The 26,120-nt window shown below is 48.0% G+C and overlaps 1 protein-coding gene across 1 annotated transcript; it reads left to right on the top strand.

Moving 5' to 3' along the window:
- The first annotated feature begins 339 nt into the window (after positions 1-339).
- dnah2 (dynein, axonemal, heavy chain 2) lies at positions 340-25,830 on the top strand. Its single transcript, XM_061669716.1, has 87 exons — positions 340-403; positions 533-622; positions 782-1,008; positions 1,092-1,256; positions 1,343-1,571; positions 1,668-1,778; positions 1,855-2,090; positions 2,173-2,364; positions 2,926-3,083; positions 3,173-3,260; positions 3,337-3,542; positions 3,678-3,807; positions 3,909-4,091; positions 4,173-4,381; positions 4,493-4,639; positions 4,738-4,894; positions 5,048-5,157; positions 5,275-5,404; positions 5,499-5,687; positions 5,898-6,042; positions 6,135-6,327; positions 6,403-6,603; positions 6,677-6,833; positions 6,980-7,154; positions 7,286-7,449; positions 7,514-7,675; positions 7,735-7,838; positions 7,908-8,064; positions 8,148-8,230; positions 8,301-8,481; positions 8,625-8,763; positions 8,875-9,092; positions 10,054-10,146; positions 10,222-10,347; positions 10,427-10,537; positions 10,660-10,848; positions 11,005-11,108; positions 11,201-11,390; positions 11,484-11,664; positions 11,737-11,864; positions 11,943-12,095; positions 12,180-12,305; positions 12,383-12,601; positions 12,698-12,815; positions 12,893-13,167; positions 13,245-13,397; positions 13,504-13,656; positions 13,877-13,968; positions 14,048-14,246; positions 14,397-14,621; positions 14,736-14,840; positions 14,916-15,104; positions 15,180-15,265; positions 15,360-15,490; positions 15,601-15,750; positions 15,822-15,989; positions 16,077-16,377; positions 16,459-16,591; positions 16,672-16,811; positions 16,883-17,093; positions 17,185-17,301; positions 17,376-17,517; positions 17,611-17,780; positions 17,861-17,977; positions 18,046-18,210; positions 18,296-18,418; positions 18,500-18,648; positions 18,964-19,030; positions 19,158-19,308; positions 19,402-19,550; positions 19,679-19,812; positions 19,909-20,053; positions 20,153-20,352; positions 20,416-20,542; positions 20,623-20,809; positions 21,202-21,350; positions 21,444-21,627; positions 21,712-21,902; positions 21,989-22,180; positions 22,305-22,489; positions 22,752-22,986; positions 23,242-23,390; positions 23,499-23,613; positions 24,179-24,348; positions 25,270-25,351; positions 25,449-25,599; positions 25,676-25,830. The coding sequence occupies exons 1-87, from the start codon at positions 340-342 to the stop codon at positions 25,828-25,830; spliced, it is 13,650 nt and encodes a 4,549-aa protein (XP_061525700.1).
- Positions 25,831-26,120: the final 290 nt, after the last annotated feature.

Genomic DNA, 26,120 nt, shown 5'->3' with positions numbered 1-26,120 from the left:
TTAAATGTACGCTAGTACATTTGTACGTTTACCATAAAAATAAGCGTCCATGGCGAGACATAATTGAAGTGTTCAAATTATCAATTGAATTGAATTAAAAAATAGCCGCATGTACTCGTGAACGGTGTTAATGGAACAGAACAAAAAGTTTCCATGTTTATTGTGGTTTCTATGGTGACTGACGCACCTGTTGCCCCGCGCGGCTCGAAAACTTTGTCAACTCCCGTTTAAATGCGAGTAAAATCAACGTTTATGTGGTTTTGTTGTAGTTTCTACATGTCCCTGAGGCGTTTGCAGCCTGTGTTTTGTCGAATTGAAATTGCGAGTAAATGCTGAGCGATGGAGTCGCCAAGCCAGGATGCCACCGAAAGACCCGAGGGTGAGCATGAGGACCAAAATGCTGGTTAGTAAGCCTGCTTCATCTCCAGATAGCATGCAAGTCAGCACCCAGTGACGTCTCCATGGCAAATATGTGTGTTTTTCCTCTGATGAATTATTCTGAAACTCTCGTGTTCTTCTGCGACTGCTAAAGTTCCCGCTCAGGAAAAGGAAGCCGAGAGTAACGCTAATGACAACAACAACAACGAAGAAAACAATGCCGCCAATGATGACAAAGATGCTGGTTAGTACTTTACATTGCATCATAGTCATCTCCAAATGCCACACAAATCTGCCTCAATTTATGTCATCATGTTTAAAGCGTGTTTTCTCTGCTCACATGAATGACTTTCCGTCTGCTGAGTTATGTTCCGACCCGCGTGTTCTCCCGTGACTGCTTCAGTTACCACCCAGGAAAGGGAAGATGAGAGTAACACCGAGGACGTCAACGTTACCGATGATGACGACACCACTGACAACAACAATGACGAAGACAGTAAAGACGACAACACGGACAACATCAACGAGGACGTAAACAACAACAATGACGAAGAGAAAACTGACAAAGAGGAAGACGCCAGTGACATTGAAGTCCTTGAACAAATAGACCCCTTAGAGATCCTACGGATGGTTTGTGAGGTAAAAGTGGCATTTGGTTTTCACTCCTATTTTCTTTTCTTTCATTTCTATCTGTCCGTCCTTCTCCCTCGTAGAAGTTCATCCGTCGTGTGGATATTTGGGGTGTCACCAAAGAGTCGTGGCTGGAGGAAAATGTTAAGGCTCTGGAGCGGTTCATTCAGGACACCTCTATTCCCACCTTGGTGGTCTACTTGGACGCGAGCACGACGCTACAGGTGGAATACACCGTTCCCACACAGGTAGAGTAGACACCTACAATATGTAGCCACTCTGCTTCCATTTGATTGTGTATTGGAGTGCATGAGAAAATCCATTTTCATTTCAGGCGTTGGAGGAGCTGGTCTACTTTCTCCGTGAGCCAGGCACTGCGATTACCCCGGAGAACTTCTACGAAGAAGTGGAATACAGCACGGTGCAGGGCGACCCCACTGAGAGCTTGCTTCAGTTCATAAACAGCTTGCATTCAGACGAAAATGACATCAGCAGTGACTGGGAAACGGGCATCAAGGACAACTACATCAACGGCATGCATAACTATCTGGCCATCCTCACTGGTGCGGCGACTCGCAAGCTACTTGATTGTCGCCGTATGAGACTGGAAGCAAATTGACAGTGCAGCGTGTAATGCCTTCTGTGTCCCGTTTGAACAGACAATGTTAGTAAGAAAGAAGGTAGAACAGTGCTGTACATCCCCATGGAAGGCCTGAATGACAGCGCTGAGGAAGGCAGCAAGGACACCCATCTAGTCCAGAGGATGGAATGTAAGGATTTGCATTACACACCGCACAAAGTTCATTACAGCCCAACTGGACGCGCATTTGCTCTCCACATTTCTAGCCGTCTTAATCCACTGGACGGACCAGATCAAGGAGCTGCTGAACGTCCAAGACTTCTCCGGGAGCGACAACAGCGGTCCGCTCCAGGAGATAGCGTACTGGGAGAGTCACTCCAAAAAGCTGAGGGACATGAGTGAGCAGCTGCAGAAGCCAGGGGTCAAGCACATTCAGCAAATGCTAGAGCTGGCCAACTCGCTCTATGTCAAGCGCTTCTTGAAACTGGCCAAGGAATTACAGGTAGAGTCCTCCATTGTTCACTGAGTAGTTTTGCCAGCTTGCGAAACGAAACATATCCTCCTAATAATCATTTGTTGCCCAGGATTCGTCTGTGGAGGCGCAGTCCAACCTGAACTTCCTGTCCTTATTGGCAGGCCCCTGTCAAGAATTGCGTAACGTCAAAATAAGCGAACTCACTCCCAAGCTGCACCACATATTATATGTCATTCGCATCATCTGGACCAACTCCACTCACTACAACACCAACGAGCGGATCACGGGCCTCTTCCTTAAGGTACGTTTGCGTCCTTTCAAAAGTCGTCAAGTCGATTTCTACACCTCTTAATTACAAAAGAGTCTCAGAGAGGTCCACAGTTGACAAAGCTCGACGCCATGCAATTGTCTAAAACGAGGAAAAACTTAAAAAATCCCATTCGTGGAAAAAAGGACAAAAGCTTGAGAAAGGGGGGAGAATTGGCAGTAAAATAGGCCAAAATCCCGAAGTCAGGGCAAGAAGCAATTGCATTGTAGTTGTGGCTTAACCTTATGTGAGTCTCAAAACAAGGTCTTCATTTGAGATTCCCATAGCTGCTCTCATTTGTGCGAGTAGGACATAGAAGAGTGTGGCAATAGAAAATGCTTTGGAACCTGCTGACTTCTTTTATCTCTCGGGGTGTTGTGAGTGTAGGTCTCTGGATGGAACATACAGTGCGACTAAGCTGCTAAGCCAAGTACTATTACAAAGTCGAAATTGAGATGCCTTTTTATCTCCGTCTCTCTGGAATGATTTCATTTTTTTTACCAGCTCCCAAAATAAAAGCACCTGTGCTGTGTGTGTGTGTGTGTGTGTGTGCAGATGAGTTATGAAATAATCTACCTGTGCATCAAGAGCATCTCCCTGGACAGGATCTTTGAGGGCTATGTGACCTCCAGCAAGAAATCCCTCAAGGAGTGCATCCAGTGCTGCCTGACCTGGAAGAACATGTACTCGCGCGTCTCTGAGGTGCACCACGAGTAAGACAAATAAAGCCAATCCAAGTTATGCCAAGCTGGGATTCTTGTGCTGTTTTATTCAAATAGATTTTCATCCTTCTTTGTATCAGGAATTCCAAAAAAGGCTGGTTGTTGGACCAAACAAATATTTTTGTCCCGATCGATGCCTGCATTCAAAGAATGAAAGACTTGCTTGAGGTCATTTTACAGTTACCACAGTCCCCACCCCGAATCCGTACCAATTGTATGTGGCGCGCCATGCTTTTTATTTTAGGTTTGCGACACCCAGCAGCAGTTTGCCCGTTGGGAAGACGGCAACCAGAGACCGTTGCCGTGCTTCAGTGGCTACCAGGGCCCGGAACGCACCCTCTCCCTCATGAAGATCGAGGCCAAGTTCCAGCACGGCCTTCAGATCCTGCGCTCTGTGGACCAAGGCATCCTTGAGGTGGAGAACACTGCATGGCACGTTGAGTTCAACAGGTATGAACAAAAGAATTGGGCACCACACGGAAGCCAAATGATGGAAAGCACGATCAAGTGCAACTGTAGCCTCGTGCAGCCGTGCCTAGTGATATTCTGGTGAGCGTACAAGCGTTTGTGTGCGTTTGTGCTCAGGTTCCGTGCATTTTTAAAGGATCTAGACGTAATGCTGCAGAACCTCATCACCTCTGTCTTCAAGACCGTGAACTCTGTGGAGGAAGGCCTGCGGGTGATGGACATTTTTAAGACCGTTTCTGCCCGAAAGGTGAGTTTTTGCCAAAAGTACGCACATCCTCGGTTGTCATTTGAGATTGCACAATCTAACCAAATGAGTGTTTATTTGCTGTCAATTCTGCCCTGTCACAGTCTATCAAGAGCAAAATCGACGACATGGTGGATGCAATATATGGCATCTTCAAGAGGGAGAACAGTATGATCATGAAACAGATTGATAAGAAGATGGTGTTAATCCCCGCCTATATGCCACCTTTGGCAGGCCAAGCCCACCGAGCGAGGGCCATCAAATTCCACTTAGAAAGCCTCATGGATGTGAGTCCGAACAAATCTCTTTGTAGCGTTCACGTAATGATCAGTCCCCGTGTACGAGGCCCACCTCCTTTTCCCAATCAGGTGCTCAAGAAGATCCCCATCCGGGCCGAGTCACACAGCTGCCGGCAGGTGTTGGTCAGCTACGAGCAATCCATTCGGACTCTGAATGACTTGGTGACGCAGAAGTTCGCTGAGTGGTACCAGAGCCTGGAACTGCAATACGTCAAGAAGCTGGAGCGGCCCCTTTTGTTGCACGGCAAGGACAAAGAGATTGAGGTCAACTTTGACAAGTGGGCCACTGAAAAGTCATCACCGTTCATTGGGCTCTTATGAGTGCCATTCTAGTTTGATGTGTTTTTATTTATGTTTTTTCTGTCCCAATGTGGCTGCTTTCCTCTCAGCAACCTGTTGAACCTCTTTGATGAGATCAAGTCCTGGAGTCGGCAAAATTTTGAAATACCCGAGTTTGTGTCCGAGATTTACCAGGATCGTGAAGATCTCCGATGCCTCAGGGAAAGAGCGCTGCACTTGGCCCGGGACTATAACAGGTCGGGGGACACTGAATGCATCTCAGCAAGTACTTGTCCCCTCCAGCCTCATGTACATTTTGTATTTATTCACTGCACGTCTGACTTGTATTTGCCAGGATCATCGGAATGCTTTCTCCCATTGAGCGGGGTCTGTTTTCCAAGAAAATCCACGTCCTCGACGTAAAGATTCAGCCAGGATTCACCAAGCTCTTCTGGATGTTTAAAATATCTTCAAACACCTTTCTCAAGGACTGCCTTGTGCATGTTTCCAAGGTCACAGTTCATGAACAATTCTCATTTTAATGTTCCAATTGGATTGAAGTTAAAACAAGAACTTGCAGATGCAAAAATCATTCTATCAAATATTTGTTTTCTAAAGTAAGTGAGTTCGGCTCTTTGACTGTAGTCTCCATATTTCCGCTCCAGGTCCAGGTGATAGTTGACGGTTACATAGCATCCAATCTGACCATCACTAACCTCTGTCGCCAGATCAGCGAAACGCTGCTAGTTCGGCTGGACGGCAAGACTCTGTACAGGTGAAAACTCATTGCATCATACTCAAATCATGCACAGCTTCACCAGAACCTTCAGAAAATCAGTGCATACTGTATGGGTTTTTTTCTACCGTGCACATTGATTGTCATTGGTGTCAGGAATTGGGAGTTTGAGAACGACCAGAGGATTCACCGGCAGCGACAGCACGAATTACTGCGCTCTGCTCTTCAGCGCACTGTTGACATCATGACCGACATCCACAACACCTTCTCTAAAGATGGACCTGAGGTTTGTGCAGGCGCATTCCTTCACTCGTCACTGTATTTGAATACAAGGCGTTTCTCGTGACAAGTTTCATGATGTTGTCACTCTGGCGCCGTAGGTCCAGGAGCACTGGGTCACCTACACCGAGAAAGTGGACCACGTGCTGGAGGAGGCCCTACGCAGCAACGTCAAGCGCTCCATGCAGAAGTTGGCACACGCCATCAACGGAGACCGCAAGTCCTCCCCCACCCCTTTGTTTAGAGTGCTGGTGTCACTACGCCAGGCAGACCCCAAAGCCGAACTCAGGGTACGCGCACTGTCTGTACTGCCAGGTTGGATCCATATTGGCATTTAAATGTTCACGCACTTTCATCTCAAAGGTTTTTGTTGTGCTTGTTTCGGATATTTCTACATTTTGTGCTCTTTACCGATGCCTAATTTTAGCAATTAAGGCTCCGAGCGCTCATGTCTTCATGTATTGAGTGTTTCATGATGTTTATGTGTTTGACCTTTACAGGTTGAGTTCTCCCCGACTCTCCGAGAGCTGGGTCAGATCTTGGACATCCTACCTCAGCTAATCAGCACCATCTCCAAATTCAAGCGACTGCCCGAGCTCCTCTCTGGCGAACAGTCCCACGAAAATCCCATACACGTCAACATCGGTTTGGGGCAACTTATTAGTCTGCTGTTCACCTTTGTACCCTTGTTCTTCTTGTTTATTGCATTTTTACTCGCCTCTTTCTTGATTCTGTAGAACGTGATGAGGAAATAAAACGGATACAGGCCGCAGTTGGTGCAGGGATGGCAGCCACTGCCGGCCGGCTGAAGGAATATTTAACAACCTGGGACAAATACAGGGACATCTGGGAGACCAACAAGGACTCCTACATACAGCGTTACCAAAAACTCAATCAACCGGTCGCTTCTTTTGATGCAGATATTCACAGGTACTGTCGGAATGTTCCCATTCAGATTTGGTGACTTTGTATCCAGAAACATTTAAAGACTACAATTAACCTCAGGTACACAGAAATAGAAACAAGTATCCAGCAGGAAGAGATGGTCACAAACTTCCAGTTCATCGTGCTGGACTGCTCGCCGCTCAAGACCTCGCTGGTGCATCACTGCACCCAGTGGCAAACCAAGTTCATGCAGCTCCTCGTGCGCATCGCCGGCAGCTCCCTCAAAGACATGCACGCCTCCATGAATCGTAATGCCAAGAGGTGGGTCATCACATGTTTTTTCTGAGTTGATTTTTATTTATTATTTGAAAAAAATAATCATTATTGTTTTCAGGCTGGGTGAGCCCAACACGACCCTGGCTCAGCTTAGTGAAAGCCTGGGGCTCCTGGAGTCCTTCCAGGGCAATTTGGCCAACACAGAGGCTGACGTTGTTCTGATCCATGAACAGTTTGCTGTTCTGGACAAATATGGTTTCCCTCTGGATCAGACCGTAAGCACCCACGTGATGGAATATATGCAGTGCCAACTGGGTGCAAGAGATGAAATGGGTTACCCGTTGTTGATATTAGACCTGACAGTTTATTAGGTACACTTATAAAATGCTCTCCGTTGGTTGATTCGTTTCTGCCACGACAGCTTCAGGACTTGCATGGGACACTGGACACCAAGTGGGACTGGTTCCAGCAGGTTCTTATCGACAACGATGTCTTGCTCCAAGGGCAAAAGCAGAATTTCAAGAGCGACTTGCTCAGCTCCTCTGAGGAACTAACAGAGACAATCCATACCGCTGTGCAAGAGTTCAACACCACAGGTCCAACATACTTTGTTGCCACTTCCTATTGTGTGTGTGTATGTTTTTGCGTGCGTGCATGTGTTTGTGAGATTTGAACATTTACAATCCTCATGGATAAAACCAACAGTGTGCTCTCTTTGCATGTCTAGGTCCATTTGATCCTACCATCGGCACCAACAGGGCCCTGACGATGACGGCAGAGCACCGCAATCATCTTGAGGCTCTGAAAGAGGAGGAGAACTTAATTCTACAAGGCTTGAACTTCTTCAAGATAGAGCAGGAACCTTCCAAAACCATCCAAGCCCTGGAGAAGGTGTGACATATCAACAGATATAATTCCAGTAGAACAAGATGGTAATTTGGACTCTGTGGCGCAGGATATGGACTTCTTGCAGCAGGTCTGGGAGGTCACACTGGAGTGGGACACCAACTGGGACAGCTGGAAGGGGGGCCAGTTTACGACGCTTCGGACCGAGAATATGGAGAGCAAAGCACAGGAAATCTATAAAATCCTCCACAAACTCCAGAGACAACTCAAGGTCAGAGTTCAGAAAATGGCTACAGATTTGAGCTTGATATTCATATTTTTGGTTTGCAGGATAAGAACTGGGACATTGTGGATGTCTCCAAGAAAAGAGTTGACCAGTTCAGGAGAATCATCCCCCTTATTGCTGACATGAGGAACCCAGCCATGCGAGACAGGTAAAGTAAATAAGTCAAGTGAATCAAAATCTACAAATAATGTCTCTTTCACTCCCACGCCTCTTCCAGACACTGGAAGCAGATCTGTGATGAGGTGCAGAGCTCCTTTGACCACACAAGTGATGATTTCAACCTAGAGAAGATCATTTCTCTCGGTTTCGACAAGTACGCAGACAAGATCTGTGAGATCTCTGGGGCCGCCAGCAAGGAACTTTCCATAGAACAGGTCTGTCTTACTTACCTGAATCTAGGTGTGGCAGAGTTGCCTCTGGTTGCGAAATCAATACTTTTTATGTATTTCTCTTGAAGGGTCTGGAAGAGATTATCAAGACGTGGGATGAATTGACCCTCGATATTGTACCTTACAAAGACAAAGGCCACTTTCGTCTAAAGTGAGAGCGCAAAGTCAGATTTGGAAGCAGGAAGAGCTGTGGTACCTAACTGACAGAACATATCTTGCAGGGGCACAGAGGATATTTTACAGGCCTTGGAGGATAACCAGGTGACCTTGTCCACCATGAAGGCCTCTCGATTTGTCAAAGCTTTTGACAAGGAGGTGGACACCTGGGAACGTCAGCTATCCCAAGTTATGGAAATCATTGAAATGGTGCTCACGGTGCAGCGCCAGTGGATTTATCTTGAGGTATATTAACACACACATAAAAATGAGGCTTATTCCAACCACTGCTGTTTGGCTTCATAGCTTTTGTTTTCCCCGCACTGTTGTTGTTTTATTTATTTTTTTTCTCACCTCAGCATTTTTACATATTTTTCCTGTTCTTCCAGAATATTTTCCAAGGAAAGGACATCAGGGAGCAGCTACCACGAGAGTGTGAAGAATTTGAAGAAGTTAGCTCCAGTTGGAAGACCATCATGACTCGACTCCATGCCAGCAACAGCGCCCTGCAGGGAACACACCATCCTGGTATTTCAAAGGAATTTCATGTGATAGTTTGTCCTCAATACAACTCCAAAGTAGTACCATGCCCTTTATCTGTCCTGCTAAGCATTTTTTATCTGGCCTGCACTTGGTCAGGCTTGCAAGAGACATTATCCAACATGAATGCCAAGCTGGAGGAGATCCAGAAGGCCCTAGACATGTACCTCGAGACCAAGAGGCAGATATTCCCACGATTCTACTTCCTTTCTAACGACGACGTTCTGGAGATTCTGGGCCAGTCCCAGAACCCAGAGGCTATGCAGCCTCATCTCAAGAAGTGTTTTGACAACATCAAGAGCCTGCGCACTGAAAAGGCAAGTCACTTCATCAATTTAGTTTTTGTCCTGTTCGGCTGTTAGGTCCAGCAGAATGGAAGATCTGTAAACCTTTTACGCTGGAACAGTTTTACTGTGTCACAGTGGAGTTTTTAAGCTCCCGCTGTGGTTTCTTAGTATTATAATTGACGTTTATTGAGAATCAGAGTCGAACAGAACAAAGTTTCTAGAGGGGAGTGAGAAACGAAGACAAACGACAAAGCACTAATTGTAAACAGGATGAGACAAGTAAGTCATGACATTATCTACAATGAAACATTAAATATGAGTGTTGCATGGGGCTGTAGTGCTACACCCTGTGAGGAAAGGACAGGACAAGCTAGAACAGGACAAGGACAGGAGAAGAAGCATGCAGGACAAGGTTCGTGAACCCGGCTGTACAACTGAAATGTGGTGGGATGGACGATGTCATTTGTAAAAGTCTATAAAACGAGAGTATGAGTGAGGGGATACACAAGCAATTTGCATATTCATAAGTTATATATATTCATAAGTTATTTGTCGAAATAACTGAGTGGCCCCACACCCAGTGAGAGTCCCAGGGATGTCTGTGAGGGTTTTAGGGGTAATTCTTTGAGCTGCCGAATTGTTTGAAAGACAAAAATCTATTCTTGAGAAAGAGCGGTGAACTTAGGAGAAAAATGTGTATTCTCTTTTTGTACGGTATTTCAGCCTCCATATGTCAACAAGACCAAAGTCATCCATATATTCCTCTAATATATTGGGTCATTGTGGCTGATTGCTATTTTTGAGATTTGAGCGATCTATTAGGGGATTTAACGTAAGGTTAAAATCGTAGAATTGATTGAATTGTAGAATTGACTGACGTGAAAAAAGGCTGGATCATCTTTATGTGGAGCGTAGTCACTTCATCTAATTGATGCTATTCCACACGTTTTACCAACCGAGTCCTGGCATTGTGGGTTTGTGTCCCCTCCAGGTGGCCAGAAGGTTGGACGCCACTGCCATGTTCTCCTCTGACGGAGAGCTTGTGGAATTTATTAAGGCGGTGCCACTGGACAAGCCTGTGGAGGTTCAGTAGTTATGAGCAGGACGAGTGTGGCAGAAAATACAGAAACGAGAGATTTATGGCTTGTGTTCTGTCTAGATTTGGCTGTGCGATATTGAGAAGGCAATGCGCTGCACTCTAAAGAATTCCCTGCACGACTGCATGGTTGCGCTCAAGAAGATGAAAAGCCAGAGGGACAAGTGGTCCAAAGACTGGCCAGGACAGGTAAATGAACTCCCCCTGACAAATCTAAGGATAATGATCATTTTCAAGTGAAATTAGACAAATTCTCTTGTATTTTTAGATGCTCATCACAGCCAGCCAGATCCAGTGGACGACTGATGTTACCCAGTCGCTCATTAGCTGCAAGGAGACCGATGACAAGGGCCCCCTTAAAACCATGATGAAGAAACAGGTGTAGTTCAACTTTGCTATTGCGTTCTTTAATAGACGCTAAATGGCCACTACACCGGCAGCGTGTTTACAAATACATCTAGAAGAGGTGAACTTGCAAGCTTTGCCCTCTTTCTCTTCTAGGTGTCCCTGCTTAGGCGATATTCCGATATGATCCGTAGCAACCTATCCAAGGTGCTGCGTCTGAAGATCGTGGCCCTGGTCACAGTGGAGGTTCACGCAAGGGACGTCATCGCCAAACTGGCCAAGGCGGGCTGCAACGATGTGAATGCGTTTGAGTGGCTGTCCCAGCTGCGACTCTACTGGGAGAAGGTACTGTACATTCTTTGCTCTTTCAATACAAAAAGTAGGGTCATGGTGCCCTTCAGAGGAACACTGCATCCCTCCTGGTTATGCACTTTCCATCACTCCTGTTAGATAAGAAGGTCTCAAGTAACCTGACAGTTGTTTGTTTGGCTCTCACCACAGGATTTGAACAACTGCATCATCCGACAAACCAACACACATTTCAAGTATGGATACGAGTACTTGGGGAACTCTGGGCGCCTTGTCATCACTCCACTTACCGACAGGTAGCCATCTCTCATGTTTTAAATGGATCCGAAAAAACGATGGATTACACAGTAGGCGACATATTTAACATAATAAACCACAACATTCATAGGTGTTACATGACCCTGACGACTGCACTCCATCTGCATCGAGGCGGCTCTCCCAAAGGCCCCGCTGGCACTGGGAAGACTGAGACCACAAAAGACTTGGGCAAAAGTTTAGGGATGTACGTGATCGTCATCAACTGCTCCGAGGGACTGGACTACAAGTCCATGGGTCGAATGTTCTCTGGCCTGGCACAGGTAGGAAAGTAGCATGAAAGTGGGATGTTGTCCTGTCAAGCAGCTTGCCATCACGGTGCCAAATCACCAATTTCCTCCCTGCCACCGAACCAGACGGGAGCGTGGGGCTGCTTCGACGAGTTCAACCGCATCAACATCGAGGTGCTGTCCGTGGTGGCCCAGCAGATTCTTTCCATCCTGTCTGCCCTGTCTGCGCTGCAAACCAGGTTCCAGTTTGAGGAACACAACATCTCCCTGGTGGCGTCGTGCGGCATCTTCATCACGATGAATCCTGGTTGGTCAACGATTTGAGAAAGTGCTCTCCTGATTAGATATTACTACTTTTTCTTCCCTGTGTTTTTCTCAGGTTACGCCGGTCGTTCCGAGCTGCCAGATAATCTCAAGTCCATGTTCCGACCTATTTCAATGGTGGTGCCAGACTCTACTCTAATTGCTGAGATCATACTGTTTGGAGAGGGCTTTAATGACTGCAAGGTACTGAAATTTAAATGCAAACACTAATCTCTAAATCGTAAACAATAACATCTGCAGCTCTTCTGACTTTGTTTGCAGCTACTGGCTAAGAAGGTGTTCACCCTCTACTCGCTGGCAATGCAGCAGCTGTCCAAACAGGATCACTACGACTTTGGCCTCCGTGCCCTCACCTCCTTGCTCCGCTATGCCGGCAAGAAGCGGCGTGTTTGCCCCAACGTCCCTGGTGAAGAAGTGAGTCTTTTAGACCGTGTCACGGTAGAAGGAGAAGGTTAAAATGCTATTCCTGTGTTTTCCATTCACTCTTAATCCACTCAGGTGCTGCTCATGGCCATGAAAGATATGAATATTGCTAAACTGACATCAACTGACGTGCCGCTGTTCACTGGTATCATCCAGGACTTGTTCCCTGATGTGGAAACGCCCGTTATTGACTATGGAAAGGTAGGCTGAACTTCATCCTCTCATTTATTGTTTAAAATACCGATTTTGTTTATTTTGTGCTGCCATTTCTCTATTAGCTCAAGGAAGCCATCCAGTTGGACCTTTGTCAGAAAGGCCTGCAGGTCACTCCTTTCACATTGACCAAAGTCATCCAACTCTTCGAGACCAAAAACTCTCGACATTCGTCCATGTTGGTGGGCAAGACGGGCTGCGGTAAGACTGTCACATGGAAGACGCTGAAAAATGCCCTCATTGCCATGCACAACAAGGAAATGGCGGGCTACGAGCTTGTGCAGGTAATTATTTCATTTTGTTGCCTCTTGACAGCGTCAAGTCTTCAAACTGTGATGGCCACTCATTACTACTCCTTTTCACTCGGTCTTGTGCAAAAGGATTATCCTCTGAACCCGAAATCCATGAGTCTTGGAGAACTCTATGGTGAAAATGACCTCGCCACCAACGAGTGGTCTGATGGAGTCCTCTCCTCTGTCATGAGAACAGCCTGTGCAGGTAAAGAGGTTTATCGCTTCCACATACCCTTGTATTAAGGAAGTATGATGAGCCAAACTGTGGAAACTCCTGTGTAGATGACAAACCAGATGAGAAATGGATTGTATTTGACGGGCCGGTGGACACGCTGTGGATCGAGAGTATGAACTCTGTGATGGACGACAACAAGGTGCTCACGCTCATCAACGGTGAGAGAATTTCCATGCCCGAACAAGTGTCTCTGCTCTTTGAAGTGGAGAACCTGGCGCAGGCGTCTCCTGCGACAGTTTCCCGCTGCGGTATGGTCTACAATGATTACATCGACCTGGGATGGAAGCCCTTTGTCAAGTCCTGGCTCGAGAAACGTCAGAAGGTACGCCACGTGGTCTTCCGTGTAACCATGACAACAAGATTCTGTGCCGCAAAATCGACTGCGCTATGTTTCTGCAGGCTGAGGTGGCACATTTGAAGCCTTTGTTTGACAGTTTCATTGAGAAAATGCTGAACTTCAAGAAGAAAAACTGTAAGGAGTTGATCCCTATTACCGAACTGAATGGCATTGTCTCGCTCTGCCGCCTCTATGACGCCCTGACCACAAAAAAGGTTACCCATCGTAGCACGCAATTGCATTGAGCGCCGTTGTTATTAGTTGTTATTACTTTCTCATGTTGCGAATAAAGTAAGCATTCCTACCCCATTGCCTCCCCAGGTGAACATGTCTGATGCGGACAGCCTGGGTCGCATCGTGGAGCTCTGGTTTACCTTCAGCCTCATCTGGTCCATTTGTGCCTCTGTCAATGAGGATGGGCGCAAGAAGATGGATAACTTCCTGAGGGAGTTGGATGGCACCTTTCCCATCAAGGTCCTTGCCGGAGCATGACATCAATGCACAGTCATTAAACCGCTAAATTAGGCTTCTTAACGCAACTATTTGTCATCGGCCTCATTTAAGAATCTGGTCACCAAGAAGTAGCCACACCTCCTCTTTGTGCATGCATATACTCAATGTTTATCCCAGCAAGAAGCATTGCAATGGTAATGTTTTATTGTCAAAGTTTTTATTTCCATTTCCCACCCTTTAGGACACAGTGTATGAGTACTATGTTGACATGAAGAACAAAGCCTGGGCTCCATTTGAAAATAAACTCCCGAAGGGCTGGCGCTTCAACCCCAAGTGAGTAACGAGATGGCATATGGTATTAGGAAAAAACAAAAAACAAAACAACACTTCTAAAACATTCTCTCCCTTCCAGCTCGCCGTTCTACAAGATTATGGTTCCGACAGTGGACACGGTCCGCTACGACTTCTTGGTAACAGCAATGGTGAATGCTCAGTACCCGGTGCTGCTCACTGGGCCGGTGGGCACTGGGAAGACCTCGGTTGTTCACGGGGTCTTGCATAGCCTGGACAGCGCCAAGTGGTCCACGCTCACTATCAATATGTCTTCACAGGTTGGTGCTGAAGGACATTGCCTGGTGGCTTCATTTGTGTTTTGCGGTCTAAGCCAAGAAATATTCAAAGATCACAACATTTCCAATAATCATGCTCAGCATTTCATTAGCCCTTCATTGTAGTCTGACTCCCTTTTTGTCTACTTCCAGACCACCTCAAATAACATCCAGGCCATTGTGGAGAGCCGCTTAGAGAAGAGGACCAAAGGTGTGTATGTGCCCGTTGGAGGCAAGGACCTGCTCTGTTACCTGGACGACCTGAACATGCCAGCGCACGATCTCTTTGGCTCACAACCGCCGCTGGAGCTCATGCGCCTCTGGATCGACTACGGCTTCTGGTTTGACCGTCAGAAGCAAACGACGACATATGTCAAGGTGAGCGAAGGCAGCTGGGGAGTTTATCATCATTGCAGAAAAGTACAAGAGCTGCATCATACATTTTGCCTTGACAAAAACGATCATTGCAAGCTAGCTGCTTTCAACTTTTAGAAAATGTCCCTGCTGGCCTCCATGGGACCCCCAGGAGGAGGACGGACTCACATTTCCGAGCGTCTCCAAAGTCGTTTCAACCTCATCAACATGACATTCCCCAATGTAGGTCCCGCTGACCTTCCTTCAAGTTTGCATCATGGACAACATGCACAAAACTAAAGAATGTCGTTCATTCAGGACTCCCAAATCAAACGTATCTTCAGCACCATGATTAACCAGAAGCTCCAAGTTTTTAAGGAGGAGCTCAAACCCGTCGGAGAGCTTCTGACCCAGGCTACTTTGGAGCTGTATTATGCGGTTACGGCTCGTTTTCTTCCCACTCCGGCTAAGACGCACTACCTCTTCAACCTCAGGGATATCTCCAAGGTACAAGTGTTGGACTGATTTTACAATGTACAGACAAGGAAACCATGCATCTCATTCCCATGCGTTTGACTGTAGGTGTTCCAGGGTCTGCTGAGATCACATCCAGAGTTCCATGATAGTAAAAACAACATGGTTAGACTGTGGATCCACGAGTGCTTCAGGTATTACACTGACTCAATTTTACTCCCAGGCTGACTGAAGAGATTTGATTGGCACTACTCGATATGATATTCTTGGTCTAATGACACATTTCAGGGTTTTCTCTGACCGACTTATCGACCACAGTGACATGGATGCCTTTGTCACATTGTTAGGGGGGAAAATGGGCTCCATCTTCGACCTCGTTTTCCACAACATCTGCCCCGATAAACAACCCCCGGTCTTTGGTACATGAGTGCAGCGCACACACACACACACACACACACACACACACACACACACACACACAAAGGGTTACGTAGGCCTATTATTGAGATTATTCTGGTGTGTGCGTAAGGTGATTTCCTGACCGAGTCTGGGGTGTATGAAGACCTTTTGGACATGGCAAATCTCAAGAAGTTCATGTTGGCCCACCTGGAGGAATACAACCTGACACCTGGTGTTGTGCCCATGAACCTGGTGCTCTTCCGGGATGCCATTGAACACAGTGAGAGCACTAGAATACCACGTTGTGCCATTCTAAGATTCCTAGAAACGTTTTCTGTGCTTCGTTCACAGTAACCCGTGTGGTCCGTGTGATCAGCCAGCCGAGGGGCAACATGCTGCTGGTCGGCGTCGGGGGCTCGGGCCGGCAGAGCTTGTCCAGGATGGCGGCCTCCATCTCTGAGTACCAGGTGTTTGAGGTGGAAATCACCAAACAGTACCGCAAGATGGAATTCAGAGAAGGTAAGCTGACCCAGGAGGCCTCCGCACACCGCCCCTGCCCCCCCACTTCCCTCGAATATGATAAGGATTGTCCTCATCTTCTTTCAGACATTAAGAAGCTGTACCGTTTGACCGGCGTGGACAACAAGCCCACTGTCTTCCTGTTCAACGATACCCAGATTGTGGACGAATCCTTCCTGGAGGACATCAACAATGTCCTGAGCTCTGGAGAAGTCCCCAACCTCTATAAGCAGGACGAGTTTGTAGAGGTGTGCAACGCCCTGTCCGACTCCGCCAGGAAGGAGAATGTGGTGGAAACGCCCAACTCCTTATTCAGCTTTCTGATAGAGCGCGTCAGAAGCAAACTGCACGTTGTTCTCTGCATGAGCCCAGTGGGAGACCCCTTCAGGTATCATCATACTGTCCTCCTCTTTAAATGATCCGGAAACAAAGTGCCCGTCACTATCGGTCTTTTTTTTGTTACCTGCAGAAACCGTATCCTTCAGTATCCGGCTCTCGTTAACTGCACTACCATAGACTGGTTCTGTGAGTGGCCCAAAGATGCTCTGCTGGAGGTGGCTGAGCGCTACTTGGAGGGACTGGATTTGGGGTCCTCTGAGGGGGTGCGGCGCACACCTTCATTAAAACGCTTAAGTTGTTCTTTACCAAACAAGAAAATGATGCTTTGTTCATGATTTTGCAGAGCCAGACCAAGGTGGCCTCCATCTTTGTGACTACACACCAGTCAGTGGTGCAGGGCTCACACAGGATGAAGGTGGAGCTGAAAAGACATAATTATGTGACACCCACCAACTACCTGGAGCTGGTGACTGGATATAAGAAGTAGGGACAATGGTGGACACATTCTGCTTGATGGCTTTGTGGCCTATGAATTGTTCCCCTTGTGTATTCAGACTTCTGGGAGAGAAACGCTGTGAACTGGGGGAGCAGGTGAACAAGCTGCAAAACGGCCTTTTTAAGATCAGCGACACGGGCGAGAAGGTGGCCGCCATGACCGTGCAGCTGGAGGAGTCTAATAAGCAAGTGGCCGACTACCAGAAGGAGTGTGACGAGTACCTGACTGTCATCGTACAGCAGACAAGGGAGGCTGACTCGCAGCAGAAGGTAGGATACCAAAGACCTTTGCCCGTGAAGTGGGGAGAGCAAATACAGTACAGTACAGTATGTGCGGTGGTGTGTTTCTGTGTGTGATTAGACGGTGAGTGCCAAAAAGGAAAAAATTGCGGCAGAGGAGTCTCAATGCAAAGCCCTGGCGCAGACCGCGTTGAGAGAGCTAGATGAAGCCCTGCCAGCCCTGGACGAGGCCACCAAGGTATAGACCAGGCCACTAGATTGCGCCCGTCTGCCTATTTGCCTTCGAATGTCACCATTTTCCCCACAACAAAGGCTCTGGAGTCTCTGAACAAAAAGGACATGACGGAGATTAAGTCCTACGGCCGTCCTCCCGCTCTGGTGGAGAAAGTGATGCAGGCGGTCATGACCCTCCTCAACAAGGAGCCAACCTGGGCAGAAGCCAAGAGACAGCTGGGTGAGTAAGGAGGACTTCTGTGATGCCAGCATGAAGAAATACAAATAACAAGAATTGCAGTTCACTCTGTCTCACTTTGAATATTTGTGGTAGGTGAGGCCAGCTTCATCAAAACCCTGATCAACTTCGACAAGGAAAACATATCAGACCGTGTGTTGAAGAGGATCGCCAACTACTGCCGGCAGCCCGACTTCATGCCAGACATCATTGGCAAAGTGTCTCTGGCTGCAAAGTCGCTCTGTATGTGGGTCAGAGCCATGGAGGTTTGGCTAAGTAACCGACGCACCAACAAACAGCAGCAATATGGAACAGAACTCAACACAGACGTGTTGAACTGTTGCAGGTCTACGGGTGCGTCTTCAGGGTGGTGGAGCCAAAGCGGGAGCTGCTGAATGCCGCCGAGACCCAACTCTCACAGAAGCAAGGCGAGCTGGCCGAGTCCGAGAACAAACTGAAAGAGGTACCGCCTACGAGATATACGCTATAAAATGAAGGAGAGCTGACGTGACGCTCGTGCTTGGTGTGCAGGTGGGGGACAAACTGGCGCGGCTGAACAAATCTTATGCGGAAAAAGTGGCCACCAAGGAGGATTTGAAGAGGAGGTCGGACGAGATGGAAGTAAAACTGGACCGAGCCGACAAACTGGTGAAAGGTCTGGCCGGGGAGGGTGTCCGCTGGGAGCAGACGGTTAAGGTAGGACGCGGGCACACGCGCGCACACCCAGTAGGGCACATGTGCCTCAAGATGTGCTCGATGTGCACGCGCATGTGTCTTCCAGGGTCTTGAAGAGAACATGGGCTACTTGGTCGGGGACTGTTTGCTTGCGGCATCATTTCTGTCCTATATGGGCCCCTTCCTTTCTAACTATAGAGTGGAACTGCTTGACATCTGGATGACCGAGGTAAGAGCAACATTTTGATTGTCGTGTGATCGTGGAAGACTTTTACAGGATTTTAAAAAGAGTTCATTTTTGCCTTCTCAGGTCCAGCACCAAGATATCCCGTGCACCCCAGGCTTTAGTTTTGCCACTTTCCTCTCAAACCCTACAGCGGTGAGGGACTGGAATATTCAAGGCCTGCCCTCTGATGCTTTCTCCACTGAGAACGGCGTCATCGTCAACCGTGGCAACCGGTCAGAACTTAAACACAAGCTGAAGCGCGAATGCTGCGAGAGTTGAGCATTCCGCAACGACTGAATAACCGATCAGATTGCGCTGATGTCGTCCCTGTGCTGCTCTCGGCCACTCGCCACTTTGCACACGACGCTATGCGCCGACGTTTTAACCAGCCCTCAATGCATTCTTTTGCTGAGCACATCTCGTCAACATCACCGGCATTCACGCACAATTTGAACATTTGGTTTTAGTGGCTGTTATCAGGGCTTGAAAAAATTGTAAATAGTTTATTTGTATTATTATCATTATTTGTTTTGTATTTTTGGGTCAAGGTGGCCGCTGATGGTGGACCCACAAGGCCAAGCTCTGAAGTGGATCAAGAAAATGGAGTTGGCGAAAGTAAGTGACGACCCCGGATGCTACCATTTTTTTCATTCAACCATGCTCACTTTGCTCTTTCTGTAAATACAGAAATACCAAAACGGTACATGAATAAAGTTGACTAACTACATAATCGTGTGCGCAGGGCTTAAAAGTAATCGACTTTCAGATGCCAGATTACATGCTTATAATGGAGAATGCCATCCAGTTTGGGAATCCTGTCTTGCTGCAGAACGTTCAGGAGGACCTGGACCCGGCCCTCAACCCAGTTCTCAACAAGTCCTTGACACGAATAGGTCACACACACACACACACACACACACGCACACTTTCCTCTCCGTGAAATGGATGACCACTGTGCAATTCCCTATGCTTCACTTTGTTCCTAGGTGGCAGGCTATTGTTGAAGTTGGGTGACAAGGAGTTGGAGTATAGTCCGGAATTCCGTTTCTACATCACCACCAAACTGTCGAATCCCCACTATACCCCAGAGATTTCTACTAAGACGACCATTGTCAATTTTGCCGTCAAGGAGCAGGTTGGAGATTGCTGCCCTCATATTTTGTTATTATTACAAGATAACATTTTCCATCAATTCCAATTTGTGTGGTTCGGGCTCACCTACGGAGTGTCATGGTAGTTTGGCCGCGTGTGTGCTGCTGGCAGGGTCTGGAAGCCCAACTCCTAGGTATTGTGGTGCGTAAGGAACGTCCAGACCTGGAAGAGCAAAAAGACAACCTGGTGATGAGCATCGCCTCAGGAAAGAGAAGCCTGCAGGAGCTGGAGGACGAGATCCTCAGGTGAATGCATTTGCTTCTTACCCCCTCACTTCCAAAAGCTTTTGTTTGAAACGAATGGCGTCGGTCGCACGTTCCCGCGTGCCTTCCGTCTCCCAGGCTGCTGAACGAGGCAAGCGGCTCCCTGCTGGACGACGTGCAGTTGGTGAACACCTTGCAGACGTCCAAAGTGACGGCCACTGAGGTTTCGGAGCAGCTGGAGAGCAGCGAAGTGACCGAAATCAAGATCGACACTGCTCGAGAGGTCTTATACTAAGCATTCATCCGCAGTGTTTTTTGTGATACAAATAAAGGGGATGATGATTTTGGACTGAGTAGAAATGAGTTGTTTGTTTTTTGACAGGCCTACCGTGCGTGCGCTCAACGGGCGTCCATCCTCTTCTTCATCCTCAATGACATGGGCCGCATTGATCCCATGTACCAGTTCTCACTGGATGCCTACATTAACCTATTCAATCTAAGCATCGAGAAGAGCAAGAGCAGCCTAAAGCTGGAGGAGAGGATTGTCAACCTCAACGACTACCACACATATGCAGTCTACAAGTAAGACTCATTAGGAGTAGGGTGGAGAATTTTCATCATTCACCCGGACGACCTTCTTTTCAGATACGCGTGCCGGGGTCTGTTTGAGATGCACAAGCTGCTCTTCAGCTTCCAAATGTGTGCCAAAATCCTCGAGGTCGCCGGCACGCTCAACATGGACGAGTACAGCTTCTTCCTCCGTGGCGGAATTGTAAGAAAAGGCGGCTCGGGCACTGACGGGTTTTGTCTCATCCTTCCACGAGGTCGTATGACTACTGTTTGTGTTTCCAGGTTCTTGATAAGAGGGCTCAGATGGAAAACCCGTGCAGTAATTGGCTTGTGGACTCCAGCTGGGACAATGTCACAGAATTGGACAAGCTGCCAAACTTCCACGGCATCATGGCCTCATTTGAAAAATATCCACGGGACTGGAAGCTTTGGTTCACCAGTGCACAGCCTGAGAAGTCGCCGCTGCCAGGTTTGTGTCTTATAATTAGTTATACAAGTTCGTTGAATTCATTCGTTCATTTTCCACCGCTTAGCCGAGGTCGGGTCGCGGGGGCAGCAGCCTCAGCAGGGAAGCCCAGACCTCCCTCTCTTTATCCGCAAGTCCGATGACACGACCGCAAAGTCCATCGTCGAACTGCGACCGAGGGTGTCCTGGTGCCAAGTGCACGTGCGGACACCCGTATGCTTGAACATGGACAATCCGTGATGAGCACAGAAGTCCAATAACAGAACACCGCTCGGGTTATTCTATTCAAACAAAATACAAACTGTTGTCGCAAACGTAAAATGAATACTATTGTTATTGTTTGTGTCGTCTCCTGTCCTTGTTCCCAAACTGCTCTCCTGGTGCGCCCCTTGCAGGAGACTGGGAGAACAGTTGTAACGAGCTCCAGAGGATGCTCATCGTCCGTTCTCTTCGGCCAGACCGCGTCTTGTTCTGCGCCACGACCTTCATTGTCAACTATCTGGGCCCTCGCTTCGTGGAGCCTCCTGTTCTCGACATGAAGGCTGTAAGTAGGCTATTTTCTTCAAAAAAAAAAAAATATTAAAAAAAATCACTGGTCGTTCCTCACTCACTGCCGCCCTCGCTCTTGTCTCCCCAGGTCGTGGACGAATCCACATGCATGTCTCCTCTGGTTTTCGTCCTATCTCCTGGCGTCGATCCCACAGGCACCCTTCTGCAGCTGGCCGAGACAACGGGCATGAGCAAACTCTTCCACGCTCTCTCCCTGGGTCAGGGCCAGGCCCCAATCGCTAAGAAAATGATCGAAGAGGGAGTCAAAAAGGGTATCCGTCATTTCACTCTCAATCGGTCTGTTGGGTAGTGTCCGTTTCCTGCTGAATCTTAACCCTTTGTTTGAACTGCGCCAGGTCACTGGGTCTTTCTCGCGAACTGCCACCTGTCTCTCTCCTGGATGCCCGAGCTGGACAAGCTGGTGGAGCAGCTGGAGGTGCAGAAGCCCCACACAGACTTCCGACTCTGGCTCAGCTCTTCGCCACATCCAGATTTTCCTATCAACATCCTCCAGGCGGGCATCAAAATGACCACGGAGCCGCCGAAGGTAGCGCCCGGAGCACTGAATGGCTTCCAAAACACTGGCATGTACACGTACAAGTGTATCACGTGTTTGCACCTCGTTGCCCTCAGGGAGTGAGAGCCAACATGAAGCGTCTGTACCACCTGGTGACCGACGCTCAGTTCACCCGCTGTGCCAAACCCGTCTTCTACAGGAAGCTGCTCTTCTCCCTCTGCTTTTTTCACAGCATTCTGCTGGAAAGAAAGAAGTTCCTGCAGCTAGGCTGGAACATTATCTACGGCTTCAACAATTCAGACTTTGAGGTGTAAATCGTGTCGATAATGACGAAAGCTGCTATTGCTACTCGGATGCTGAAGAGTAGACTGTCGGCCGGCATTGTGGATCCTAGTTTAGATTTCAAATCATCTTAATGACTTTCTCTTACAGGTGAGCGAGAATCTGCTCAGTCTGTACCTGAACGAGTATGAGCAGATACCCTGGGACGCCCTCAAGTATCTCATCGCCGAGGTCAATTACGGAGGTCACGTGACGGACGACTGGGACAGGCGCCTTCTCACCACCTACATCAACGACTACTTCTGCGAAGCTGCTGTCACTGAGCCTTATTTCAAGTCAGTGACACCAACGTTAACTTGGCCTTCTCTGCTGGCCTAAGCACGCTGACCCACATTAACAAAACTCAAATTGTATTCATTTATCCCAATCGTCTAGTCTGTAAATATCGATGCCTTTCACGTAGCTGCACTGCTTCCAGTGCTATGCGGATGCAAGACTGATTGCTCGGTTGCTATGTGCTTCCGTAGGAAGCTTCCACAATCACCACTAAGTTCAATAATATTTTTCCTCACACCTATTTGCCTCGATTCTCACTAGGTTGTCAACCTTGGCCGCATATTACATCCCTCACGACGGACCCCTGTCGTCCTACAAGGACCTCATCAACATGCTGCCGACCCACGAGCACCCCGACTTGTTTGGCCAGCACCCGAATGCCGACATCGCCAGCCAGATCGCGGAGACCAGGTCCCTGTTCGACACCCTTCTGTCGTTACAGCCCCAGGTGACCAGCGCCAGCGCAGCGGGGGCCGGGCCCAGTCGTGAGGACAAGGTGAGCCCTTCGCCGAGGGCATCACGGAATATAAGCGGCAAATATTCTTCTGTACTACTGCAATTCTAGAAACCACATTTCCCTTCACTGCTTATGCAACACTTACAGGTTGAGATGCTTCTCAGTGTAATGCGATGCAGAACGTAATCGGTCCTCCATTAGAAGAGTCTGTTGCATAAATTGGGATGACTTCAATGGGAACGCGACCTTGAAATGTTTTTGCTGTCTCAAAGGTGGGATTTGTTCTGTCTCCAGGTGTTAGATCTGCTGGCGGATGTGCGCCAGACCATCCCGAACTTGATCGACTACGAGAGCGTTAGCTCGCACTTCCTGGATCCGTCACCCCTGGATGTGGTTCTGCTGCAAGAGATCCAGAGATACAACGCCCTGCTGAGCATGATCAAGTACGAAGCCCGAGCGCCTGTGTGTTCCTTCTTGCCGAATGGTGCCAATAATTCCAATAGATCCGACAAAAAGGTGTCTGACGAGCATGTTAAATGCTTGTGCGTTAGGTCTTCCTTAGTGGAGCTGGAGAAGGGAATCAAAGGCTTGGTGGTGATGTCATCCAGCTTGGAGGAGACCTTCAACTGCATGTACGACGCCAGAGTGCCACCGCTATGGGAGAAGGTGACACGCCAACATATGTCATGTACAGGGCGACGTGCACGTTTCCGTCTTTCCCTCGTATTTCCCTTCTTAAACCTTTGCTATTAAAAATGTATTTAACGCTCTCGGGTGGGGCACATGCACCAACAAAGGCGGCATCTGTGGATCTAATCGCAGAGTAATAAGCAGAGTAAAGCTCTTAAGGCCGGCCCCTCTTTCCGAAAAAGACCCTCAGCTTATTGAGTGGTGGCCAAAGGCTTATTACTGTGTGCGTGTGTGTGTGTGTGTGTGTGTGTGCGCGCATTCCTTTTTATAGGAGCTCTGGACAGCTATCAGCGCCACTGCCTCCAGCTCAGCTTCTCTCTTTTTAACTGCCTGCTTGTACGCCAGTTCATTCCTCACTGCAATCCCCTTTTTTTTTTTTTGTCTTCTCTCTTCTTCCTTCTCTCCTGTTCTCATATGTGCACTCATCTGGATCATGCAGCAATAATTGTAATAGCCTGGCTGTCCTACAACTTGTAATTGTTGCTTAACCCCAAGCGAGCGAGCAAAGTTGATGAAAAGTGACGTGGTCTCGGTCCGCCAGGCGTACCCCTCCCTCAAGCCCCTGGCAGCGTGGACCCGCGACCTCTGCCAGCGCGTTCTTCAGTTTGCACGCTGGGCTGAGCAGGGGCAGCCCCCGAACTTGTTCTGGCTTTCGGGCTTCACCTTCCCCAACGGCTTCCTCACCGCCGTGCTGCAGTCGGCCGCCCGGCAATCACAAGGTGACACGCGGTCCTTTCTCCAATCGCCCTTTCTCGTTGCAATAAATTGAAATGTTACGCCAAAAAAAAAAAAAAAAAAAAAAAACTAAATGTTTGCAATGTTTTTTAAGAAGTAAAATAGCACTCTATAATACTATACTTTCTGAAAAGATAGAGTAATAACCTAACTAAATTGTAGGTCCTGAATGTTCATCTTGTCTTTCTGTTTTCTTTTTGTGTTTTTAGATTTCTTCAGACAAACTTTTGTTCAAACTTTGTCTGAACAAAACCAATCTAAAAAGCCCATAATTAAATGGAATGTAAGGAGCTGAACAGTTTCTGCATCCTATTTAAATGTGCCCGCTCCTTCTGGTGTGCCCGCCTTGGCCACCGGGCGGCAGTATAGTACAGGCGCACTGATACAAACGAAGAAGAGTCTCCACTACTCTCAGTGACTCCGTAGGGTGCAATAATAATGATATTTTTCACAGAGGGTAAAGAATATATACCTGTGAGCATTGTAATATTGTCTATTTACATTTGTGTTTAAATATCTGTTTCTCAGAGGCTTATAACACCGACTACAAATGCTATTTGTTAGCCCCTCCATGGCATTTTCCATTGCGTTAGCATTGAGCTAGTGGGGTCATACTTCAGACAAAGTTGCTTTTAATACATTGTTGTGACGAGAGTTGAGTTCATTGGCGGCAAAAAAATGACGGTTCGCATCTTGAAAAACTCTGCTCACTTGTATCTCAAAGCACCACTGTATAAGAAATTCGGCCTTGCTGCTTTGCCTTGTGTTGTTTTGATTGTGAAGGCTCCCGAAATAGTGAATTTCCCTTGTAGATGAATAAAGTATCAATCGATGTAGCTGATCGAATCTGGCGCGGCACAAGTTGCCTCCGCTTCACAACCACAAGCTCTGCCCCTGTTTGCAGATATCAGTTGACACGCTGTCCTGGGACTTCACAGTGTCCAGTCAAGAAGACAACCACATCCAGAACCCGCCCAAGGTGATTTAAAAAATAAAAAATAAAAAAAATGAATCACACACCGCCCGTTTGCTCGATGTATCGGTCACTTTGCAACGGGTTGTCCGTGGGCCTCCAGGACGGAGTTTACGTGCGAGGTTTGTACCTGGAGGGGGCGGCGTGGGACAAAAAGGGCGTGTGCCTGGTGGAGGCCGAGCCCATGCAGATGGTGTGTCCCATTCCCGCCATCAACTTCAAGCCCGTGGAGAACCGCAAGAAGATGGCCAAGAGTGAGAGCATTCTGATTTCTCTTTCCATTTGATTTCTTTGCCTGCGCCCGAAGCGTCTGACCTCTCCGCTTTGCAGACATGTACCTGTGCCCTTGCTACTACTTCCCCGTGCGATCGGGCGGGGCGGGCAGAGCCTCGTTTGTGATCGCCGTGGAGGTGAAATCCGGCTCGGTCAATCCGGATCACTGGATCAAGAGAGGGGCCGCGCTTCTCATGAGCCTGGACAGCTGACGCAGTCGCATACTCTGGACGCTTCTTTTATTTCTTCTTTGTTTTGTTTTGGTTTTTGTTTTTTTTGTCTCAAGTTCTTTTCCCGTCTCAAAGAAAAACATGCAGCGAGCGACGAGTCAAGGTGAGGGAGGTCTATTTTCATGCACGTTCCTGCGGAGTCCAAGGTGCGAGGGGAGGTAAAGACCGAAGCTATTCGAACGAAGCCTCTGAGGCAATCTTTCAGACGCTGCGGCTCAGGGAGGCAGAGGGAAAAACAAGGGGACAAAGTGAGTCGAGAGAAGAACGGCGCC

This window comes from Phycodurus eques, chromosome 23, assembly GCF_024500275.1.
Source record: "Phycodurus eques isolate BA_2022a chromosome 23, UOR_Pequ_1.1, whole genome shotgun sequence".
NCBI lineage: Eukaryota > Metazoa > Chordata > Actinopteri > Syngnathiformes > Syngnathidae > Phycodurus > Phycodurus eques.
Note: the sequence above shows the minus strand (reverse complement) of the source record. Positions and strands in the feature narration are given on the sequence as shown.